Here is a 23,137-nt window from a genome sequence, read left to right as displayed (position 1 = left end):
TAATGTGGCACTATTGACTTCCATAGTATGGGGGAAAAAAACTATTTTGGAAGTCAATGGTGCCCCACTACTGTTTGGTTACCCGTATTCTTCTAAATATCTTTTTTGTGTCTTTTGTGTTCAACAGAAAAAAGAAATTCCTGCCATCCCTGTGAAAGGTGCAAAATTAGAATTTGCTACCTGATTATTTAAAATCTGCTGCAAGTTTTAATATTTTAGAGTGCTAATAAGTCTTGGTTAATTCAGCAACAAACTTGTATTTATGTTTTTTTGCTGTTGTTGCAATTGTAGTCTATAAAAGCTCTTCTAAGGACGAATGTTGCAAATCAGCTTTAGCCACAAGCACTATCATACTTGCATTGTATGGCTGCTGTCTCAGTTTTATCTATGTATATTGTATCTGTCCCTATCCAAATAAATAACTAAATACATTTTTTACATGTTGTACACAAAAAATACTTGGGTAAACTGAGACCTGATAGATAAACCAGTTCCTAATGTGAAGGTGGTTTCAAATGGTTATTTTTAAGGCAGCGTCAAATGTATCTTTTGCAAAGAAGACAATCCCAGAATGCATCAGTGAATATAATCATCCATGATGGCAGACAAGTTGTGAGACATTTTGAAGGGATAGTTCTCCCAGACCTGTATGGTTTTCTTTTTTTCTGATGAACACAAAAGATGAATTGTGAAGAATACAGAAGAAAGAAATTCTTACAGGTTTGGAACAACTTGAGTGTGAGTAAATGATGACAGAATTTTCATTTTTTGGGTGAAGTATCCCTGTAAGGAAAGGTAGGTTCCCTTTTTTTCAGTTTAGTGATTTTCCTTCATGTTTTTACTGTTTAATTATTAATTAATCTCAACATCAATATACCGCTTGAAAGATTTAATACTCATATACCCAATAGATAAAAAGTTTATTGCTTTTGAATTGCTATAGCAGTAGTATTTGTCACAATTTGGTCTTGTTATTTTTGGTTTTGTACTTGGAAAGGAAGTCAGACAGAGGCACATCAGTCTTCACTGTTCAAGGCCACCAGGGCCATCTCAAATGATGTAATAAACATAAATAAAATGTTGTTTTTTTTTAAGAGCACTTTGCAAAATCACATTATGTAAAATGTGGGGCCTATTTAGGTTTTCATTTTTTTATATCTTGCATATAAACGCTACAGTGGATTATTTGACTGTCCTATCAGATTTTAATAGCTCTATATTCTTCATCTCCAGAGTTTCAAAAAGCAATTAACTGCTTTTATTACAAGCTCATGCCATCTCCTGTGTACACACACACACACACACACATGCGCACAGCGATACCCCAACACACACACGTACTTGCATATGCAAACATTATAAAACACAGCAGTTAATTACAACAATGAAACATAATTAGTTAGTGTATAATTACTTGCATGGGTTAACTTCTCTATAGCAACCAAGCTGTAAAATGAACTTAATATTGACTTAACATCTCAATAATTATAAGATGTTCTGTCAAAAAATTTGCATTTCAATAGTTCAAAGATTTGTCTTTTATCACAGTGGCATATGTGCGTGTTCGTATCTAAAGCTTTATCTGCAACATTTAATGAGAGTTTTTTTTTAAACCTACAGGATCTGATGTGTGTTATGGATTTAATAATTAAGCTGAAATATAATGTAACTTAAAGAGATATTACACCTGATAAAGATAATTCTGTCTTGATTTACTTATTTTACATGTTTTATGTTTTGCTGGATGGCCAGTGAGATCAAATGGTGTTTAATAAACAAGCTTTGCAAAATTCTAAAGGTGCGGAGACTTATATTTCTGTCCTCCTGTCTTTCTGCAGTGGACGGCTGCACTGATTGGTCCGTGGACTATCTGAAGTACCGGGTGTTACACGGAGAGCCGGTGCGGATAAAGTGTGCTCTGTTTTATGGTTATATCAGAGCAAACTACACCCAGGCACAGAGCATTGGACTTAGTCTGATGTGGTACCGGAGTTCTGGGTTGGGACATGGCGATTTTGAGGAGCCAATCTCCTTTGATGGTGTACGCATGAGCAAAGAGGAAGACGCCATCTGGTTTCGGCCTGCTGAGCTGCAGGACGCCGGTCTGTACTCCTGTGTTCTGAGGTGAGAGAGAGACGTGCACACATGTGTATGCGTGAACACTCATACGCTTAGATATGCAAATCCACAGGGAGACACACGCACACACTTTGCCTTTCGGACATTAGCCGGATCGGGGAACATGCTTAACTTCCTCCTTTGATGTTTTTTGATTGTCTCTCAAAGCCTTCAAGAAAAGTGTCATGCTGAGAAAATTAGTGTGTGTGTATTAGTGTCTGCGTGTATTGTGTGTGTGAGGGTTGTGTGTCTGTATTTGAATCTTCTCAGGGACAGTAAAACTGGAAGTGAAATAAGTGAGCGACGGCAGAGGACAGTGAGACGTTCTGTCATCCATCAATCAAACACTGACACTCCAGCACTCTCCCATAATGCCGCAGGCCACTGTCACACATATTAAACAGTCAGGCAACTCTCCAGGGTCCTCATTTGCTCAGGTTCCAACCGACTTGAGGTCAAAGCACATAATCTACTCATCATATTCACTTTTGCATCACAGAATTTCACTCTCATAGTGTATGTGTGAGTGTAAGGAAAACAACAAAAAAAAAAAAACAGAAAGAGAGAAAACGTGAATTTTAACACTGTAACACATTTCTGTTGAACAAAATTCACGGTACAGTAATTATTTACAGACTGCCATCCCTGTGAAAGGTGCAAAATTAGAATTTGCTACCTGATTATTTAAAATCTGCTGCAAGTTTTAATATTTTAGAGTGCTAATAAGTCTTGGTTAATTCAGCAACAAACTTGTATTTATGTTTTTTTGCTGTTGTTGCAATTGTAGTCTATAAAAGCTCTTCTAAGGACGAATGTTGCAAATCAGCTTTAGCCACAAGCACTATCATACTTGCATTGTATGGCTGCTGTCTCAGTTTTATCTATGTATATTGTATCTGTCCCTATCCAAATAAATAACTAAATACATTTTTTACATGTTGTACACAAAAAATACTTGGGTAAACTGAGACCTGATAGATAAACCAGTTCCTAATGTGAAGGTGGTTTCAAATGGTTATTTTTAAGGCAGCGTCAAATGTATCTTTTGCAAAGAAGACAATCCCAGAATGCATCAATGAATATAATCATCCATGATGGCAGACAAGTTGTGAGACATTTTGAAGGGATAGTTCTCCCAGACCTGTATGGTTTTCTTTTTTTCTGATGAACACAAAAGATGAATTGTGAAGAATATTGGAGTCTAAACAACACTGGAGTCTATTGACTTTCATTTTATGGACAACAAAACACTTTTCTCAAAATATTGCATTGTTCCACAGAAGAAAAAAGTCATACAGATTTAGAATGACATGAGGGTGAGTAAATGATGTCAGAATGTTAATTTTTAAGGGAACTTTTCCTTTAAATAAATAAATAAATGTACAGTATGTACTGTACATTGCATTCAATATATAAAGGTGCTGGTAAAAAATTTGAAATACCATTTTTTTAGTAATTTTATGCTTTATAAAGGCCCGTTCACAGCAAGAGCGATAACTGTAAAGATAACTGCATTAGTGTCCACACCAATGGATGATAATGCTCTTGTTTATCAGGTGCTTGCTGCTGTTATGTCATCTGCGTTTTTTTTTAAAGTCGGACAGATCCTGTTTGGCTGTATTAATCATTCATCAGCTAAAAAAATCGTTCCGAAAGTAGATTTAGTGATGTTGTTCCTCGTACTGGTGTGGACTTCCCTATTTTCACAGGATTAGTACCAGTATTAAAACTTTATTATAGTCATCATTATAGTTATCGTCCTTGGTGTAAATAGTCCTTAAGAGTACTGCATGTTTACTTATGCTAATAATGTTGACCTGATTTAGCTCAAAATTTCTTCTTACTGCCTTTTCACATCAGTAATGAAATTCTGATGATTTAAATGTTAGTCAGTATGATTTAGTCAGTATGCACAGCTACTTTTGAATGGGTGGCAATGGAGAAAAAACTGTTTTTGTCAGCATATTGTTGAGATTACAGCATTTACCAGCAGTGAATAACAGCCTAAATTAACTAGTCAAACATTGATCCTCTGGAAACCAATTAATTACCACTAGTTGTCACTTATGAGATTCTAGTCCAGTTAGGATGCTGCCTAAGAAGGAGGCTGCCTGTGTAGGCAGTAAACAGGCAGCTCACTAGGTTTAAAACTGAGCTATAGAGCTTTGTTTATTAAGAACCCAGTTAGCAACAGGAAATAGAGTTTTTGTTGTTGTGTTTCCTCTGAGACTGTCTTTGAGCTGATTAAACCATAAACAATAGTTTTCAGCAACACCCCGGTAGGAGAGTGCAGATATTTTAGTATTCTTTTTAGGTTTATAGGGTGATAAAACGAGACTCAAATGACATATGTGGTTGTCTGAAAATAGTGAGCATGTAAAAATAGTCTTTGCTATACAGTTAATAGGGCAGAGAGAGAGCTTATAGGTATTTTTTTTGCGGTGGGGGTAAATTTGTTTATGCATTTTACAAAAGACAAGTGCATTGCAGGTTGCTGCCCCAAGCACTCTGTAACCACGGTAACCCAGTAGGAAGTGTGAGGTCATTACACTGAAAAGGTCAAATTTCAAGAAATCTTATCAGCAGCGATTAAACTCAAAACCCTTTGACAAAACAAACAGTAATGCACTTTTAATGGAGACACACGTCAGTGTGGAGAAGTGTGTGTTGACATGCAACGCTTCTCAGTTACAGAGAATGTGTATAGACGTGCGTCTAAATATGCCTTTGGAGCTATGTAATTTAGTTTGACTTTGAATTTAATGCAAACAAAATGCAGGGTCATATAATTAGAAATGGGAGGGGGGTTAATTAAATAAATAAATGGACATTGTACTATGAAAACACTCAGAAATGTCTCATGACATATTTCCGCATCTTTGATAGAAGAAAAAAAAAGAAAAGAAAAACATCTAGTTTAATTGTAAGGGTCATAGAGAGGGTGGAATACTAATTTTGATGTGTTTTTCTGGTGAAAAACATTAACGAACATTATAAGTGGACCTCAGGGAAAATGTAAAGTGATAAAAAATGTATGAAATGACCCTTTAAACCTTTGAGAAAACATTTTCTATTAATTTGCTTCTCATATTCCATCAGTAAAGTGCTAATTATTTGTAGCCCCACATGAAAATTGCAGACAAATTGTGTTCCATCGTGGTCAAATTACATCTATCATGGTTGAATAGCAAATAAAATCAGGTTTTATTCTTGTATAATTTGTTTAGTGTATAGGATCTGTGAGATAACAAATTTGATGTCTCTGGGTGAGTTTGTGTTAATCTGATTGCAGAAAGCACAGTTTATATACTCTGTGTGTGTGTGTGTGTGTGTGTGTGTGTGTGTGTTACAGGAATTCCACGTTTTGTATGAAGGTGTCTATGACTCTGTTGGTTGCCGATAATGACACTGCAGGATGTTATAACTCAAAACTGCGCTACACTGAAAAAGGAGAACTGGGCAAGAGTAAAGACATCTCCTGTCCTGATATCCAGGATTACGTTCAGTCTGGAGAAAAACCGCAGATAACGTGGTACAAGGTACAGTGGGAGATACTGTGAGGTGAATTCACTAAACAGTTGTGCCGTTCAGTACACAAACCAGTGTCTTATTCACAAACCACCTGCGATCCAGCATCATGACACCTGCCCCCTGAGACTTCAAATTAAGCCATTGTCATTCTTTTCAGTGCAAACACACCTCCTTTTTATGTAAATTAGGGTTATTATACTTTATGCCTTATTCACAAAAGTTAGCGCTATTTGCCTAGGGCGATTAACAGTGTGCTTTTACCCCACATACACAGAAAATTACTTAAAAGAGAGTGTTTGTGTACATTTTCAATCGATCATGGCAGCAGTAATTCATCAAATGATGATCAAATTAGCATAGGAGTGTTAGTCTTATACAGTCGAGTGCACCTTTTTGCATTTTAAAGAGCCAATTTGGGTGTCTGGATCGTAGTGTTGTGACAATGTCCCGCAAGATCAAGAAATTGTTTAGCTTTTCTTTTTTGGGGGGGTGGGTTGTGCCGTTTCTTGATTTGAATGCTGTCGGCAAGCACAGTTACTCTTATTGAATTCCCCTCTGTTTTTTCATTATGACTGTATACAAATGTTTGTATATACACATGCAATATGGTGCAGTCTCTTTGTTTTCTATATAATTTTTCTTTCTTTCTCTTTGCCTGCGGGTGTTCAGGAGTGTAACGTGCAGCAGTGGAGGAGCAGCATACTACAGACTGCAGACATGCTTTCCATACAGGAAGTGAGGGAGGATGACATCGGCAACTACACCTGTGAGCTAGTTTTTGGAGGCTTCCTGGTGCGAAGGACAACCTATCTGAGCGTGACAGGTAGTACCGTGTGACGTCTCTTCAATGTGTGAGAGAACTTGCTGTGATAGTCTTGCTGAGAGGGGTCGATAGTTTTTTGAAGCGTGTATATTTTTGTTGTTGTTGTCGTTGTTTTGCTTCTTATTTGGTTTCAGACAAACTCGCTGTGCCATGCTTTTTTAAAAATGACTTTGCTGTATCTATCATTAATGCACAAGTTTTTCAGTGAATAACTTTTCAGTCTATTCTTTTTGCAAAGCTATCATATGATTTCAGAAGACTCAAAGTATAGCGCATGAGTCATATGGACCGCTTTTTTGAGCTTTATAGTCAAAGTCATCATCCCTCATTTATATCCTTTTATGTTCCACGGATGGAAAAAAAATCATAAGGTTTAGATTGAGGGTGCTTGAACAGTTTCTTTAATTTTTGCTCCTTTTAATTTTTTTAAAAGACATTTTCTGTAATTGAAATATGAGATGTATTTTTGCAACAGAGCAAATACAGAAAATAACAGAACAGTGTAAGACAGTGACAAAAAGGTTTTTGTTTCATTAGTGTTAATTAGCGTAGCTATTCATTATTCAACAAAAAAGTCAATACAATGAAAACACAAACACTAAGTATTAAACATCAGTATGTACCTCGTCCTGCATTGTATGATCTACACTTCAAAACATATTCTGTTAAATTATAGTAAAAAATGCATTGCTTCACTTCAGAAGGCTTTTATTAGCCCTCCGAAGCCGTGTGGAGTACGTTTATGATGGATTGATGCACTTTCTTGAGCTTCAAACTCATTGCCCCCGTTCACTGCCATTATAAAGCTTGGATGTGTCAGGATATTTATTAATATAACTCAAATTGTGTTCATTAGAAAGAAAGTCATATAGACCTTGGATGGCTTGAGGGTGAGTAAATCGTGGGGTAATTTTCATTTTAAATTGAACTAATCCTTTAAACTTGGACAATCATACAAGCAAGCAAAGACAAAATACCCTCAGGGTAGCACACAATACTAAAATAATTCAATAAACATTAACTTAATAACAAAGTGTTACACTCTAATGTACATTACTGACAACAAAAATGACAAGAAACAAAATTATTTACATAGAATATATATATTTTTATCACAGGAAATGTCTGAAAATTATGGAAGAGGATTAGGGCCAAGCAATAATAAAAATGTTGAGAATAAAGTTATTAAATTACTAGAAAAAAAATGGTTAAATTAAAAAAAAAAAAAGTTGAAATAAAATGTTGAGAATAAACTCATTAAATTACTTGAAAAAACGGGTTAAATTTTGAGAAAAAGGTCAAGACAAAATGTTGAGAATAAAGTCATTAAATTACGAGAAAAAAATTGTTAAATTACGAGAACAAATTCATTAAATTATGAGAAAAATGTCGTTAAATTACGAGAAAAAAGTTTGTTCTCATAATTTAACAACGTTTTTCTCATAATTTAATGAGAAAAATTTAATTATCCGTAGAAAATGTCCTTTTACTGTTTTTCAATTTAAATGATCTGATATTTCATAGTTTTTACTTGCAAAAACCATACATTGGTATTTTTACATTAAAATTGCATATAATATGATGTTAAATCAATTACAATCTTTCACTGTATATGGTAAGATAACTTTACAGCATCTTTACAGTCTTTTTTTCTGTAAAAATGACCTACATTTTTTACAGTGTACAGATAGAAATAGGCAAAGAATGTTTTGTGCAGACTGGCACCAGGCAAATTTTAGCATTTAGTGTCGCAGAAATTATACACTGCAGCTTTAAATACTGTATATACACTAACCAGGGTTTTTTAATGTAAAATACAGCGATGAAATGGTTAATGACAGCCTTTTTTATTATTCGTGGGCCTTTGGCCTTTAGGATAGTCGAGAGAGACAATGAGGGAGAATGAGATTGAGTTATGACACAAGGCCAGACCTGCGTTCCCGTGAGCACAACTGCTCATATGTGTCGTGAGCATGTGCTCTTCCCAATACACACATTTGACCTCTATTACTGCTCTTTACACACAATAACAGAGATAGAGAGCGATAGAGAATGACATTTATACAGACACAACACTAAGCCGGCAATGGAAAGGTCATTTTCATCTATATTTTTACGTTTAAACATCTCTGTCTACGATTAAACAGATTTTTATTGGCCCCTTGTGAATTCGGTCCTTTCTGCCACTATAGCAGGTCAATAAAACGGCACGTACAGGTGAAAAGAGGTCAGATGTTATTTCTCTCCTCCTTCCTAAACCCTCATTCAGTTGAAACCTATTAAAACACTCGGCGCTTCTCTTCCCGTGCTCATTTAAAGCCTATTTTAGGATGGCATTAGACTCTCAGGGACGATTTCCTGGATGGAACTTATAGTCCAGGACGGCAAATGATTCTCAATGGAAAAACCACCATTAACAGTAAAATTTAGTCCATAGCTCGATTTAACCCTCGTCACGGAGACAGAGTTTTGATGTTAGGAGTCGAATAGCAGTTACAGCAGAATCAAAACACTATAGCTCAATTTGTTTTGAGCTGGTTACAGCAGTACGTCTCTATAATTGCTACATAAACTTGCCTCGATGGTACATCTCTGCAGCGGGTTATCTGGTGGAGCTGCCTGTGTGCCTGAGGGAGGAAGTTAGCGGAAGAACACAGAATCATTTTCTTGTTTTTGAGTACTTACAGACAGTCTATTACTGCGGACACGGTTTTCGACAACAACGATTGGAGCAGTGGGGTTTTTGTGCCTTTTTTTGCGCGTGCATGTCTGAAAATTTGAAGCGTGAAACTGACCTACAAAAATACACGACCAATGATGTGAATCAGTGCTATTGTACATCCTTTCTCGAGGCAGAGAGCCAAAAATGTGTGTTTAAACAGTTAATCATGCATGTTGCGCACACACGCACACACAAACAGAGAAAAAATGACTTCCTGTGTGAGCAGTATGTGTGTAGTTGGGTGTGAACTCTGTATCAGTCATAGAAGCTGATTTTTATAGTAATGGGAGAGCAAAATAGTTCAGGCTGGTTTTTAACAGTGAATATGTTGCATTTTAGTAGAGTACCATTGTCCTGTGATATATCTACAGGACACAGGAGCATCATGCTCTTGTAGAATCTGATGTCCTGCATGTTGACCTGGCCGGTCTGCTGCCCTCTCTTTCACCCAGTGATTCATCATGCTTTGCCTGTAGTTGGAGAAAACAAGATAATGTTACAAAGACACAGGGAAAAAAAACAGCTGAATATGTTTTTAAATTAGATACATGGCAACAGAGAATATAAAATCATTAGAAATGGTTGAGGTGCTCAGTAATGAATACAAGCATCACATTTTTTTTTTTTTGCAGTAAGGAACACTTAATGGGACAAATCATCATTTTTTATGTCACTTCATTATATTCATTATATAAGGCTATCAAATCATGTGGGGGAAAATGTCTCTGAAACCAGCTGTTTGTGAGGGAACTTATGTGTATATATAGAGATATTTTCCTCACAATATATAAATAGAATAAATATTTTATCATATTTTTTTTTTTCTTCAGTGTCAGACATTAACTTTCCATCCCATTTTATTTTCTCCAGCCCATTTTATTTTCTAGCACCCTTCAGTTTATCAGAACTACCATGAAATTCAATAATTCATAATTCTGGTTATTCATTATTATTTTATTTTACTTTGGGCTTTTGCTTTGAGCATGCCTTAGTAACCACAGGTCATATAAAATGCAGTTTTTTTACATATTAAAGTTGGTATCATGTTCCAATAAATTAATATTTTTCAAAGAACAGGAATGTACTTGAAACTACAGTCATTTCTTCTAGAAAAGAAATCACAAATCTTTAATATTTTGATTATTTGTCCTAGACAGCAATGCAATCAAAATGGTGATCAAATTGAGGCTTTTACACAAGTTACCTGCTTCTCAGTATTTTTTCTCCTGAGAAAAAAAATACCCTAGTTTTCTCTCATTTGTCACTTTTTTTTTATTCTGCTATGGAATGTTAGAAGAGGCGTCCAGCATCCGGATGTAGAGCTGTGTGTTGTAGCGCTTGCTGGAAAACAGTTTCCAAAAGTAGCTTGCGTTTCCTATTGCTATTTTAGTACAGACAATGTGGTTTCCATGGACACTTGCGTGGTGTCCATGCCAACGGCAGGTTTTGAGCAGTGTAAGCGTGTAACCGCGTGTGCCCGGGAGGGACTTGCAATGGAGTGTTCCAGGGACATTGCCAACCTTTCTTTACCTCTCCCACCTGTACCAATTTGTGCCCTTCCCACTGTATCTCTATGGAAACGGTCAGGCGAGGACAGTTGCTCAGATTCGATCCAGTCACCCATAGATAACAGAAGGGTTTTTGTGGGTACTGTAGACTGCTGGGAAAGCGGTGCTGAATGGCAGGGTGGGTATTAAGTGGTTACAAAATGATACACGGTTAAGAGAGCGTTTTGTTTGTTTATCCATTGATCTCCATGTTGATTGGAGCCCCCGTTGTCTTGAAATCCCCTATAGTGCACTGGGGCTGCGATAGCACGTTCTTTACACATGCTCCCAACACCTTGCATCTGTCAAGTCTAATCAGGACAAGATAAGTGTGTGTGTGTTTTGTGTGTAAGTGTCGGTGTGTGTGTGTGTGTGTGTGTGTGTGTGTGTGTGTGTGTGTGTGTGTGTGTGTGTGTGTGTGTGTGTGTGTGTGTGTGTGTGAGAGAGAGTGTGTGTGTGTGTGTGTGTGTGCACATGTGCCCGTAATCAGCAGAGAGTTATGTAATCATATTTAATTAAGGAATAATTACAGATGCCGCTAAGTGAGAGTGCGACAACTTAACTCTCTCTTAGTCACCCCATAACGCACGCACACACACACACTCATTTTTCTGCATGTTGGGGAATTTCTATTGACTGCTACTGTTTTTATTTTATTTTAAACTATTTACACAGAGAGCCATAGCTAGTAATTCTTAACACCCTTGTGGGCGAGCCTAGTAAAAATCCAGTTTATTTTATCCTAATATGAACATATTTTATTTATTTTTTTATTTAGGGTGCAGGACCACAGATTGAAATGCACAATTTGTGTTTATTTTTTTACATTCAATTGTGTATTATTATTCTTAAACATTCAATTAATTATACTGGAATTTACATCTATAATAATAATAATAATAATAATAATAAAATGTATATTATTAATATACAATATTTTACATTTTGATAGGGGGCAGATTTGTGCTTTCATTATTTTTAAATATTTGGATGTAAAATGGAATTCATTAAATTGAATTCTACATTCATTTATATTATATTAGTAATTTTAAAATAAATAACAAAATGTTTTTTTTTTTTCATTTAGGTGGACAGGGGCAACATTCAATTAATTATACTGGATTTTATATCAATTTTATAACAAGAAGAATATGAATATACAAAATATTTTTCATTTAAATAGAGGGAATCAATTTGTGTTTTCATTATTGTGACATTTGGATGTCAGAGCAAATGAGAATCATGAGGTCAAAGGAACTCCTGAAGAGCTCAGAGACAGAATTGTGGCAAGGCACAGATCTAGCCATGGTTACAAAAAAATTTCTGCTGCACTTAAGGTTCCTAAGAGCACAGTGGCCTCCATAATCCTTAAATGGAAGACATTTGGGACGACCAGAACCCTTCCTAAAGCTGGCCATCCGGCCAAACTGAGCTATCGGGGGAGAAGAGCCTTGGTGAGAGAGGTAAAGAAGAACCCAAAGATCACTGTGGCTGAGCTCCAGAGATGCAGTCGGGAGATGGGAGAAAGTTGTAGAAATGTGTATGTGTGTGTGTGTGTGTGTATATATATATATATATATATATAAAAAATGTGTGTGTGTGTGTGTGTGTGTATGTGTGTGTGATTTGTTGAGTAATTTTAATTTTAATTTTAACCTCTGGACTTGTGGTCCCCTAGAAACGTTCCCACCTTTCACCCAATTAGCTTACGGCCCTGCACACACGGCAGTAACACAGATTCCACCTTTTTTACATTCCACTCCAGTAGTTCTTCCCCTCAGAGCTTCCTTTTATCTCACAGTTTATTTCTCAAGGACATCTGAACAGGAATAATGCATAGCATGAAAATCTCTTTCATCACTGAAAATAGAGTCAGATATTCTGAATGCTCTACAAAAGTGAATCGTATCCAGCGCAGTGTGCTGCAGAGATCGCAATGAATACATTCTCGTGTCCTCCCAAGCATCAAATCTGCCCTAGTTTTGCCAGCGAACCGTGCTCTCTGGCTAATGCTAGGACACTTTTGCAGGCTAAAGTTCACACAAGGTTTATCTTGTAGTTTAAGCTGCAGCTAAGTAAGACTGTTAGGTATGGGTTACATCTGTGTTTAAGGTTCTCAGACCGTTTAAGGTGCATGTTTTTGATTAGCTGTTCCCTTGTTTTGGGTTTATATGTAATGGAAAAATAGTGTTTCAGCAGTCAGAGGGGCATGTGAATTATTTACCCCGCACTGAACAAAGAGTTATGCAATATGAACTATGACAAAGAGAGATTTAAAAAAAACTGTCTGGTTCCTACATCAGAATCAGAGGCGTTTTTTTCTGAGGAGGCAAAATTTGAAAAATGCCACAAAAGAATTATTTCGTAATATTGGCTGAAGTAGTATGTGTAGCAGTGCTCCACAAATCTCCATGAATGGGTCAAACTGGAGGAAACTGGCAGACTAATTACAAAGTGAATTACTCAGCCACTCATATGACATCCCTTTCTGTCAGGTTCAAATCAAAATAGACTTGAAATAACTTAAAATGGTGATCTATGAATGAGACGGTTTTAGCGACTTATCTCTTACCACTTATCTCTTTTAAATGAAAGCTGCACCTCCATGTCTGCAATCATCACCGATGATCCAAAAAGATGACTGTTAATAATAATAGCCAAACAACATTTTGTATTGACAAATTAAAATGAAAACAATTATACTTTTTGCTTATTATTATAGTTATTATTTTTGAAGCATTGTAAAACTTTTTGGTAACACTTTGCAATAAGGTCTCATTTGTTTACATTAGTTAATGTATTAATTAGCATGAACTAACAGAGAGCAATACATTTTTTACAGTATTTAATAATCTTTGTTAATGTTAATAAAAATACAGTCTTTCAATGTTCATTTATGTTCATAACTTATCCATTAATAAATGCTGTAGAAGTATTGTTCATTCTTAGCTCAGGTTAACTAATGAAACCTTATTGCAAAAGTGTTACCAACTTTTTTATGTAAAATTATATTTTTGTGGAAACAGTGATGCATTCTTTCAGGATTCTTTGATGAATGGAAAGTTCAAAAGAACACCATTTATATGAAATAGAAATCTTTTGTAACATTTTTAAATGTTTTACTGTCACATTTGACCAATTGAATGCGTCCTTGCTGAATAAAAGTATTAATTTCTGTCAAAAGAATATCATTTAGAACAGTATTGCATATAAATAATATGATCTAATAATTCATTAAAATGTATTATTTAATATTAGTAACAATAATTAATTATAACAATAATTATAATAATTATTATTAATATTGCCGCCTCATTCCAATTATCTAAAAAAATATACAATTTAAAGGGTTAGTTCACCCAAAAATGAAAATTCTGTCATTAATTACTCACCCTCATGTTGTTCCACACCCGTAAGACTTCATTCATTTTCGGAACACAAATAATGACATTTTCATTTTAATTAACACTTTCAAATGCCCAGAAAGGTACTAAAGACATATTTAAAACAGTTCATGTGACTACAGTGGTTCAACCCTAATGTTATGAAGTGACGAGAATACTTTTTGTGCACCAAAAAAAGAAATTAATGACTTTATTCAACTCAATTTGACTTTATTTATTTATCTATCAAACTGCCAAAGTCACATGATTTCAGTAAACAAGGTTTCATTATGTCATAAGTGTTTGGAAAGTTTTGAAATTTAAATGGTTCACGTGACTTTGGTAGTTTGATACCTGCTCCGAACCACTGATTCAAAACAAAAGATTTGTAAAGCTTCGAAGCTTCATGAAGCAGTGTTTTGAAATCGCCCATCTCTAGATATTGTTGAATAAAGTTATTTTGTTTTTTGTTTTTTTGCCGCACAAAAAGTTTTCTTATCGCTTTATGATATCAATGTTGAACCACTGTAGTCACATGAACTGTTTTAAATATGTTTTTAGTAGCTTTCTGGGCATTTTCTGAGCCATCAGATTTCATCAAAAATATCTTAATTTGTGTTATGAAAATGAATGAAGGTCTTATGGGTGTGGAACGACATTAGGGTAAGGGTGTGTGTGTGTGTATGTGTGTGTACAGTGGCCCCAAAACTACCCAAGACACTTAAGCCACACTATGACACAATGATTTATGAATGCTATTGCATTAGGCATTGCGTATTATTTTGCTATTATTTTTTAATCCGCTGATTCCAAGATTATTTTAGTGGAGCTATGGAGTCAATTCCCATCAATTTCACACAGGTGCCTCTAGTGATGCTGTGTCCCATTCAATTCGGAAAATTGGAATGTCCAGAATGTGTGTGGAAAAATGCAATAGAACGCCATTTGAATTCAGACTTCCAACTTGGAAATGTGCATGCATAGATGTTTACATTTTTAAACATGTCCAGTTACTTTGTGGAGCCACATACGTGTATGTGAGCTTTTGTGGGAGAGTTTGTGTGTGCTTACGTGTGTGTGTGTGTGTGTGTGTGTGTGTGTGTGTGTGTGTGTGTGTGTGTGTGTGTGTGTGTGTGTGTGTGTGTGTGTGTGTGTGTGTGTGTGTGTGTGTGTGTGTGTGTGTGTGTGTGTGTGTGTGTGTGTTGGAGAAAAAGAGTTGTGAACCTCAGAGGGAGCCTGCGCTATCACACCTCTCCTACACGCAGTCTGTCAATATATCAGTCTCAAACTCCGTGAACTCATCTCACACACACAGAAACTACTCTACACATGTGTGTGAGTGTGTGTGAGAGAGGACTATAACACACAAACAGAGTATGGAGGAATTTAAAAGCGGACTTTTTTTTTTTTTCTGGGTTGTAGCTTCCCCCCCTGCTGAGTGTAACCAGTCTCCCCACTGTGCTGGCCTGAGTGTTTTTATTTCTCTCCTCTTCTGCATCACGCTATCCTTCCATCACACTCATCCCTTGCTTCTGATCCAACTCACATTTTTCTCTCTTTTCATCTCCCTCTGTGTTCCTCTCTCTCTCAGGGATGAATTCACTAAACAGTCACTTAGTCAGAATAGCTTCTTATTCACTATCACAGTCTGGTCTAGCTATTTTGATGCTTTTTAGTGCAAAGACCTCCTTTGTATCTAAATGCAGCACCGATTTTGCGGACGCTTGTAAATTGGGTGCTAAAACAACGCAGACAGTGTTCGCAAATAAATGGTGCTGTCAGTGGCTGCAATTCAATCTTAGTGAATTCTCCTCTGTCTCTCTCTCTTTTTACTTTTAGACATAGAGACGATAGCATCTTCATATTGAGGGTGTTTGTCTTGGTTGTGGGTTCGAGTCGTGGTGACACTACATTGCTCATTGCTTAGATTAGCTGTGTAATTGTTCTACCAGACAGCAAGCAATTTATATGGTGACTCATCCTCTCTCTCTCTCTCTCTCTCTCTCTCTCTCTCTCTCTCTTTCTCGCTTTCTATCTTTTCTCTCATCCTCTCAATCTCTGCACATCCTCAAGCTGCGTTTAAAGCATGTTATGATAGTTACAGTCTTGACAGGCTCATTAAAGACCCTTATATTCTTAAAAAAAATCTTTTAAAGGAATAGTTCACCGTAAAATAAAAATGAGTTTTCATCTTTTGCTCACCCCCATGTTGTTTCAACTTTCTCCCATGTAGCACAAAAGAATTATTCCGAAGGCTTTGCTAGCTGTATTTTACATGCAGTTACAATGAATGGAGATGAAGGTCGGAAACTTAAAAGTACCATAAAACTGGTCTAAAAGACTTAGCTGTATTACAACTCTCAAGTCATTTGTTGGCTTTGTGAAGAAGAAACGAGCTGAAATTAATGTTGTAATTCACTTCACCTTATAAACCACTGATACCAGTCATAAGATTTATTCAGACTGTAATAGTTTATCATTTGGTTGTAAAATATTTTCAACATTTTATTGCCTCCCGAATCCAGAATGAGGGTGTTCATACCCCCCACCCCCATTCCCAGCTGAATTATAGACTGTTTTTTGACAAACACCAAGGTTGTGTGGTAATTTATTTTCTGTCTGAAAGCCACATCTCGGACTTTATGAAAGGGAATAAATCAAAAAGTTATTTTGAAAATCTGTTTTGACCCCTGCATTTCAAAAATAGACTTTTTATTTCTGAATTTATTTTACTAGTCAAACCAGTGGCTGGGTCAAAAGTAAGAGGTTGCAATAACAAATTTTTGCTCATTTCCATATATATATATTTTTTAAATTACATATATCATCCCTTTACAACAAGTATGGAAAGTGTTAATATGTTAGATTATCCAAAATTAAGCATTACAGATGACAATTTATATTATATAATGTTTTTTTTTTTTAGCATAAAACTAAATTGTGATACAGACCATTACCATGATACTATACTGTGATATAAGATTTAAATCACCCAAAAATGAAAATTATATAATTAATTACTCACCCTTGTGTCGTTCCACACCCGTAAGACCTTCGTTCATCTTCGGAATACAAATTAAGATATTTTTGATAAAATCCAATGGCTCAGTGAGGCCTCCGTTGCCAGCAATGTCACCGTCAACTCTCGGGATCCATAAAGGTACTAAAAATATTTTATATTTAAAACAGTTCATGTGACTACAGTGGTTCATCCTTAATATTATAAAGCTACAAGAATACTTTTTCTGTGCCAAAAAAACAAAATAACAACTTTATTAATATCTAGTGATGGCCGATTTCAAAACACTGCTTCATGAAGCGTCAAAGCTTTACGAATCTTTTGTTTCTAATCAGTGGTTTGAGGTGCCAAAGTCATGTGATTTCAGTAAACGAGGCTTCATTACATCATAAGTGTTTTGAAATGTCAATGGTTCGCATAATTTTGGCAAACAAAAGAAGTAGAGACCTGTGCAGGACGGATTTTTCAGCTCCCGCAAAAAAATTTTATATTGTCCCGCTCCCGCCCGCGACATTCATGTTTTGTCCTGCTCCCGCCCGCAAAATCCCACATAAAAGTAGCTTATATAGATTTTTGTCCGTACATCCATGAAATAAGTTGTGTCGCCACAACATCCCAGCATAAACGCTTCCGATAAAATATTTGTTATTAAAGCAAACCACAAACCACAGTTAGTTTTAACCGAAAAGTAAGCTGCTGCGTGCATTGTTTGGTATGGCAGAATGTGTGCAAAGAGTGCTCCCTTTATAATGACTAAACAGCTGACATTTCAGTTCATCGCAACTGTTATAACAATGAATACATGAACAATGAATCTTTCGTTATGTTACACTCCGTGTGTTATAATAATAGGATTCGTGAGCACGCAAATTTCAGCACTGCATAAAATCTCTGGCATTTTGAGTGATGAAAGGATTCTAACATCAACACCTGATTGTGTTGCATCTCAGAAATCAACAGATATGACTGTGATTGGCTACATTGCTCAACACTGCAAACACAAGTTATAAATAGAATCTCGCATATACTTGCGACTGTAAATCGTTTATTCTTGTTGCTTTTTTGCAATATATGAATAACAATTTATAGTTTTTAGATATTTTATGTTTAGATATTTCTATTTTACGGGAGTCCCACGAATCATTTTATCCTCCCACAACCTGCACACGGGTAGTGTCTCACAGCCCGTGCCCGCACGCGCCCATCAAATCTTGTCCCGCGCCACACTCTGTCCGCGGGAGTGCAGGTCTCTACTTCGAAGCTTCATGAAGCAGTGTTTTGAAATTGGCCATCACTAGATATTGTTGAATAAAGACATAATTCTGGGGGTTTTTTGGTGCACAAAAAGTATTCTCGTCGCTTTATAATATCAATGTTGAACCACTGTACTCACATTTTAAATACGTTTTTAGTAGCTTTCTGGGCATTTGAAAGTGTATATTATCTTGCTGTCAATGGAGGCCTTACTGCGCCATCGGATTTTATCAAAAATTATCTTAATTTGTGTTTCGAAGATGAACAAAGGTCTTACGGGTGTGGAACAACATGAGGGTGAGTAATTCATGACAGAATTTTCATTTTTGGGTGAACTAACCCTTTAAGTCATACCGTCTTACATACTGTACTAATGTGTCCATTTCCCTTTAACAGGGAAATGTGCTGCATAGGTCAACAGCGTGTGTATATTCTGGAAGCATAATTCATTAATTTGCTGTTTGCTATCCGTCAGTCACCCGGAATAATCCGTCGGGAGGGGCCAGTGCGCTTTCCTCCGCTGAGTGAAAATTGGATTTTGGATGAGCGATCGCGCGGCTTAAACTTCCACCAGCTCGCTGTCTATTAAGCGCACCCCCCACGTCACGCACACACACACTCACAGCCCAGAACCAATCTAGAGCCGCGACAAACATGCACAAATATACATCTTCGAGTTTAAAAAGTTACATAAAGCCGAATGCAAACACACACGTATGCACTGACATGGTGCATGTAGTATTACCTACAGTAATCCTGTGCTTGAGAAAAGCCAACTGAACAAACACAGTCAGCATAATCACCAGAGAGAAAGACACATACACACCTCTGACTCGAAGGAAATGAGCTGGAATTTGGAGCATCGTGCCCACATAGGGAGAGAACGATCTGGAGAGAGAGAGGGGTGTGGGGAGGATTGATGGATAGGGGGAAAAAAGTCAAGAAGAACAGAAACGAGAGCACCGGGGAGACCAAGACGATTCTCGCTGAGATGTTGATGGCAGGATGCTGGAGTTTACTCATCCAATCACGAACGTGTGGGCAGAGAGAGGGAGAGAGTGTGTGCTTCATCAGAGGTGCTTGATGTCACTTAGTAAAAATAACGCTCTGTGTCTGTTTCAGCTCCTCTGACTGAAGAGCCCCCCAGGATTCTGTTTCCCTCTGAAAACAAGCTTCTCACCATGGATGTGCAGCTCGGTAAGAACAGCTTCCGTTTATCTTCGTGGGGGGTGGGGGGAGTTTGTTTGCAATGGCATGTGCTGTTTTTGAAAGAACATTGTATGTAATATATATGTATGCAAATTTTCTGAATGCATGGATTACCCAAATGACCTATGACATTTGTAAAAAAAAAATGCAGTATAGAGCCAGAGCACATTGTGTGGAATATTGTATCCCATGATGCATTGCTCTCGACTTGACCTTCTATTTCCAGGGTGACAAAAGAACTGGAGGCGATATCAATCATGGTTTTTCACAATGTGTCTGGTTGACTCATTTTTTGATGGGTCTGCCAAAATTGCTGCACAAACCTGGATTAAAAATGAACAAAAATTACTGTTTGTTTCTGAGATGCTGACTGGAATGCTTGCCAAATTAAACATTCAGGCAAATTCAACAGTTGCACCATTTTAGCCATAGTGTTTCTGAATGTAATGCTGCGTCTGCTTGTCATATCACTCATTTCTCAAAATAACCAGGGCATCTTGAGGGGGCATCAGTGACGCATGGTGCTTCTGCTTCTTCTTCTGCCAAGTGCTATACACTGTATCAGTGTACTCTACCATTCAAAAGAAAGAAGTCTCTTATGCTCACCATGGCTGCATTTATTTGATAAAAAATACAGTAAAAACAGTAATATTGCAATTATAATTTTAAATAACTGTTTTCTGTTTTAATATATTTTAAAATGTAATTTATTTCTGTAATGGCAAAGCTGAATTTTCAGCAGCCATTACTTCAGTCTTCAGTGTCACATGATCTATATTCTAATATGCTGATTCAATACTCAAGAAACATTTCTTATTTTTCAAATTATTATTAACGTTTCTTATTATTAAATGTTAAAAACATTTGTGTTGCTCAATAGTTTTGTGGAATTATTCTCAGGCTTTTTTTGATTAATGTATAGTTTAAAAGAACAGCATTTATTTTAAATAGAAGTCTTTTATAACATAATAAATGTATTTTCTGTCATTTTTGAGCATCCTTGTTAAATAAAACTACTAATTTCTTTAAAAAAAAATTTTACTGACCCCAAACATTTAAATTGTAGTGTATATAATGCATAGTTTGATGTACCACTTTTACAAAATCAGCAGAATTTGATGCAATTAAAGTTTGCATCAAATAATGTTGACAGTAATGTTTTGTTTGGCACATTATCATTTAGGGAAAGCTGGCAATAGATGGAATACTACTTTAAAAATGTGTTTTTGAACACTTTTTATTGATCATGGCAGCAGTTAATTAATTAAATAATTATGAAATTATGTAGAAGAGTGTTATAACCGGGCATATATCCAGGTGTTTGGTGCAGTCGAGTGCATTTTTGGCATTTTAAAAAGCCAGTTTCTCTACAGTCCCAGCAAAATAACCCTTAATTGAGGTACACTGCTGCACCCTTCACAACTTAGCACTTGAATCGGCTTGTGCAAATTTCCATCAGCAAAAAATGTAGTTTGTTAATTAATTGGGTGCTATAGTAATAGCAGAAAGTGCATGCAAATGGTGGGCACAATTCATTTTTAATCCATGAATTTTCCTTTTAATGTAGTAATGTGCTGTTTGACATACCATCTTTTTTAAATAGGCTACTGTAGTTGGCAGTGTGTTATATACTGCAGAGTAAGCAGTACGGTAGTATTCCATTCCACACACAGCCAGTGTGGTTTTTGTATTTGCATTGTGTTTGTGCAAGCAATTGTGCAAGTAAAATGAGAGGCATTGTAATGGATTTACTCACAAAAACACAAGCAAAACAGTTTCAACAAATGTGTGATCTGTTTCTGTTATTGAAAAGACATCAAACTGTTACTAAAGGAGACTCATCTAGAATGTTTAAACTCATGCCATGCACAGTTATGCACTAACTCAGCAGCATTTGTGTGTGTGTGTTGACGCCTAAGAAAGGAGTTCCCCTGCTAGACAGATAGCTGCTATAGTCAGCATTATGATGCTATGTTGTTTACGCTCTGAATGGAAGTCGTTCTCATAAATGCAAATCCTCTATGCTAATTATCTGCTGTTGTCTCCCAACAATAGCCGCTCCATATGGTGCCGAAACATTCACTGGGCCTTCTTTTGGATTTTACTGTATGTGTGTGTGTTGATCCGAGCTCATTGTGCATGTTAACATACGCATACCGTCCGTTTTAATATAAGTAACGGACAGAGATGTGCTTGTTCGCGCATGTGCCCTAGTCTGTTAGCATGTGCATTGAACTGAACCGTGTGTGTGTGTGTGTGTGTATGTGGTGAATGGAGCCGCGTCTGTTTGTTTGGCGGAGGCTCTGGATCCAGGCATGTTGGAAACAGGAGCAGATTGGAACATATTGTGGCAGTGCTGACCAAGTTCTGCCTTCAGAATGAGCAGAGAGAGCAGGACACCACTCATCGACTGGAGACACACTGACCACATGATGAGTAATTTTGAGGCTTAGACGGTGTGTGCATTGTGGGCAGCTTAGCAAGTATAATAGAAACCATTGGAGTCGAACTTTGTCGTGTGGTGATTATGAATGTTGTTGTTGAAACTGTTCAGTTTCATCTCTGTCTTTTCTCAGTTCGGTTTCATTTCAACTGAAATCTAAATTTTCTATATCCTTTGCTGCATCATGGGAAATTTTAGAATGTTTATTAAAACAAAGTTACAGTTGTAGTGAAGAATTAATAATAAATCATTGTTGCTCAGTACATTTTTATGTCGTTTTGGACTTGTAATGACACCTAATAGCGTGGATGTAGCATCATGCAAAGGCTTTCAGTTACCAATGTAATGCATTATTTTCAGTCACATTATCAATTTATTCTATAAGCGAAAGTATACGATAATTAAGAAAAATATATATTTTACGTTGATCATGGGATCTCAACATGGTTGGCCTCATAAGGTGTAAAATAATACCATTTTTTAGGTTACTGCTATCAAGGGTGTATAAATTATTTTAAACATTTTTCAAAAGTACTTATTTGTTTATTTATGTGTAAAACTTTTGTAATGTAATGTTCACCTTTAACAAATTGAATAAATTAAATATTAAGTGCAATATATATTTTTAAATTAATTAAGAGTTGTTAATGAATACAGTATCTATTAATTTAACAAATAATTTAATCAAATTAAATTAAGGCAACATCAACTGAACAAGACACTAAGAATATTATAAAGATAAATAAAAATATTAAATATTTCCCAATTTTTTTTAAAGGAGTAATGAACTTCAATTTTATTATTTTATAATGTTTCCTGAGGTGCACTTGTAATGTTAGTATGATTTTTACATCAAAAATTCTCATAATTTAGAAATAAGCTGAGATTTTCTACCCTGATATTAGCCCTCTGTTTTGAATGCTCTGTTTTGAATGCTCGGCCATCATATATAACGACTTATATATGATGGCCGCTTCAGAAAGCTTCAGAGCATTATGAACCAGCATATCGAATCATGATTCGAATAAATATTCGGAATCATGATTAATATTGAACCACTGTACTCACATGAACTGATTTAAATATGT

At 36.1% G+C, this 23,137-nt stretch overlaps 1 protein-coding gene across 1 annotated transcript in view; it reads left to right on the top strand.

Moving 5' to 3' along the window:
- Nucleotides 1–23,137, top strand: part of il1rapl1a (interleukin 1 receptor accessory protein-like 1a) — a 74,218-nt gene that overhangs the window by 26,288 nt on the left and 24,793 nt on the right. The window contains exons 2-5 of the mRNA XM_067409952.1: nt 1,839–2,124; nt 5,471–5,657; nt 6,319–6,472; nt 19,520–19,594. Coding sequence (XP_067266053.1) covers nt 1,839–2,124; nt 5,471–5,657; nt 6,319–6,472; nt 19,520–19,594 — 702 coding nt within the window. The remainder of the gene's footprint in view (nt 1–1,838; nt 2,125–5,470; nt 5,658–6,318; nt 6,473–19,519; nt 19,595–23,137) is intronic.

Source organism: Chanodichthys erythropterus, chromosome 14 (genome assembly GCF_024489055.1).
Source record: "Chanodichthys erythropterus isolate Z2021 chromosome 14, ASM2448905v1, whole genome shotgun sequence".
Lineage (NCBI taxonomy): Eukaryota > Metazoa > Chordata > Actinopteri > Cypriniformes > Xenocyprididae > Chanodichthys > Chanodichthys erythropterus.
Note: the sequence above shows the minus strand (reverse complement) of the source record. Positions and strands in the feature narration are given on the sequence as shown.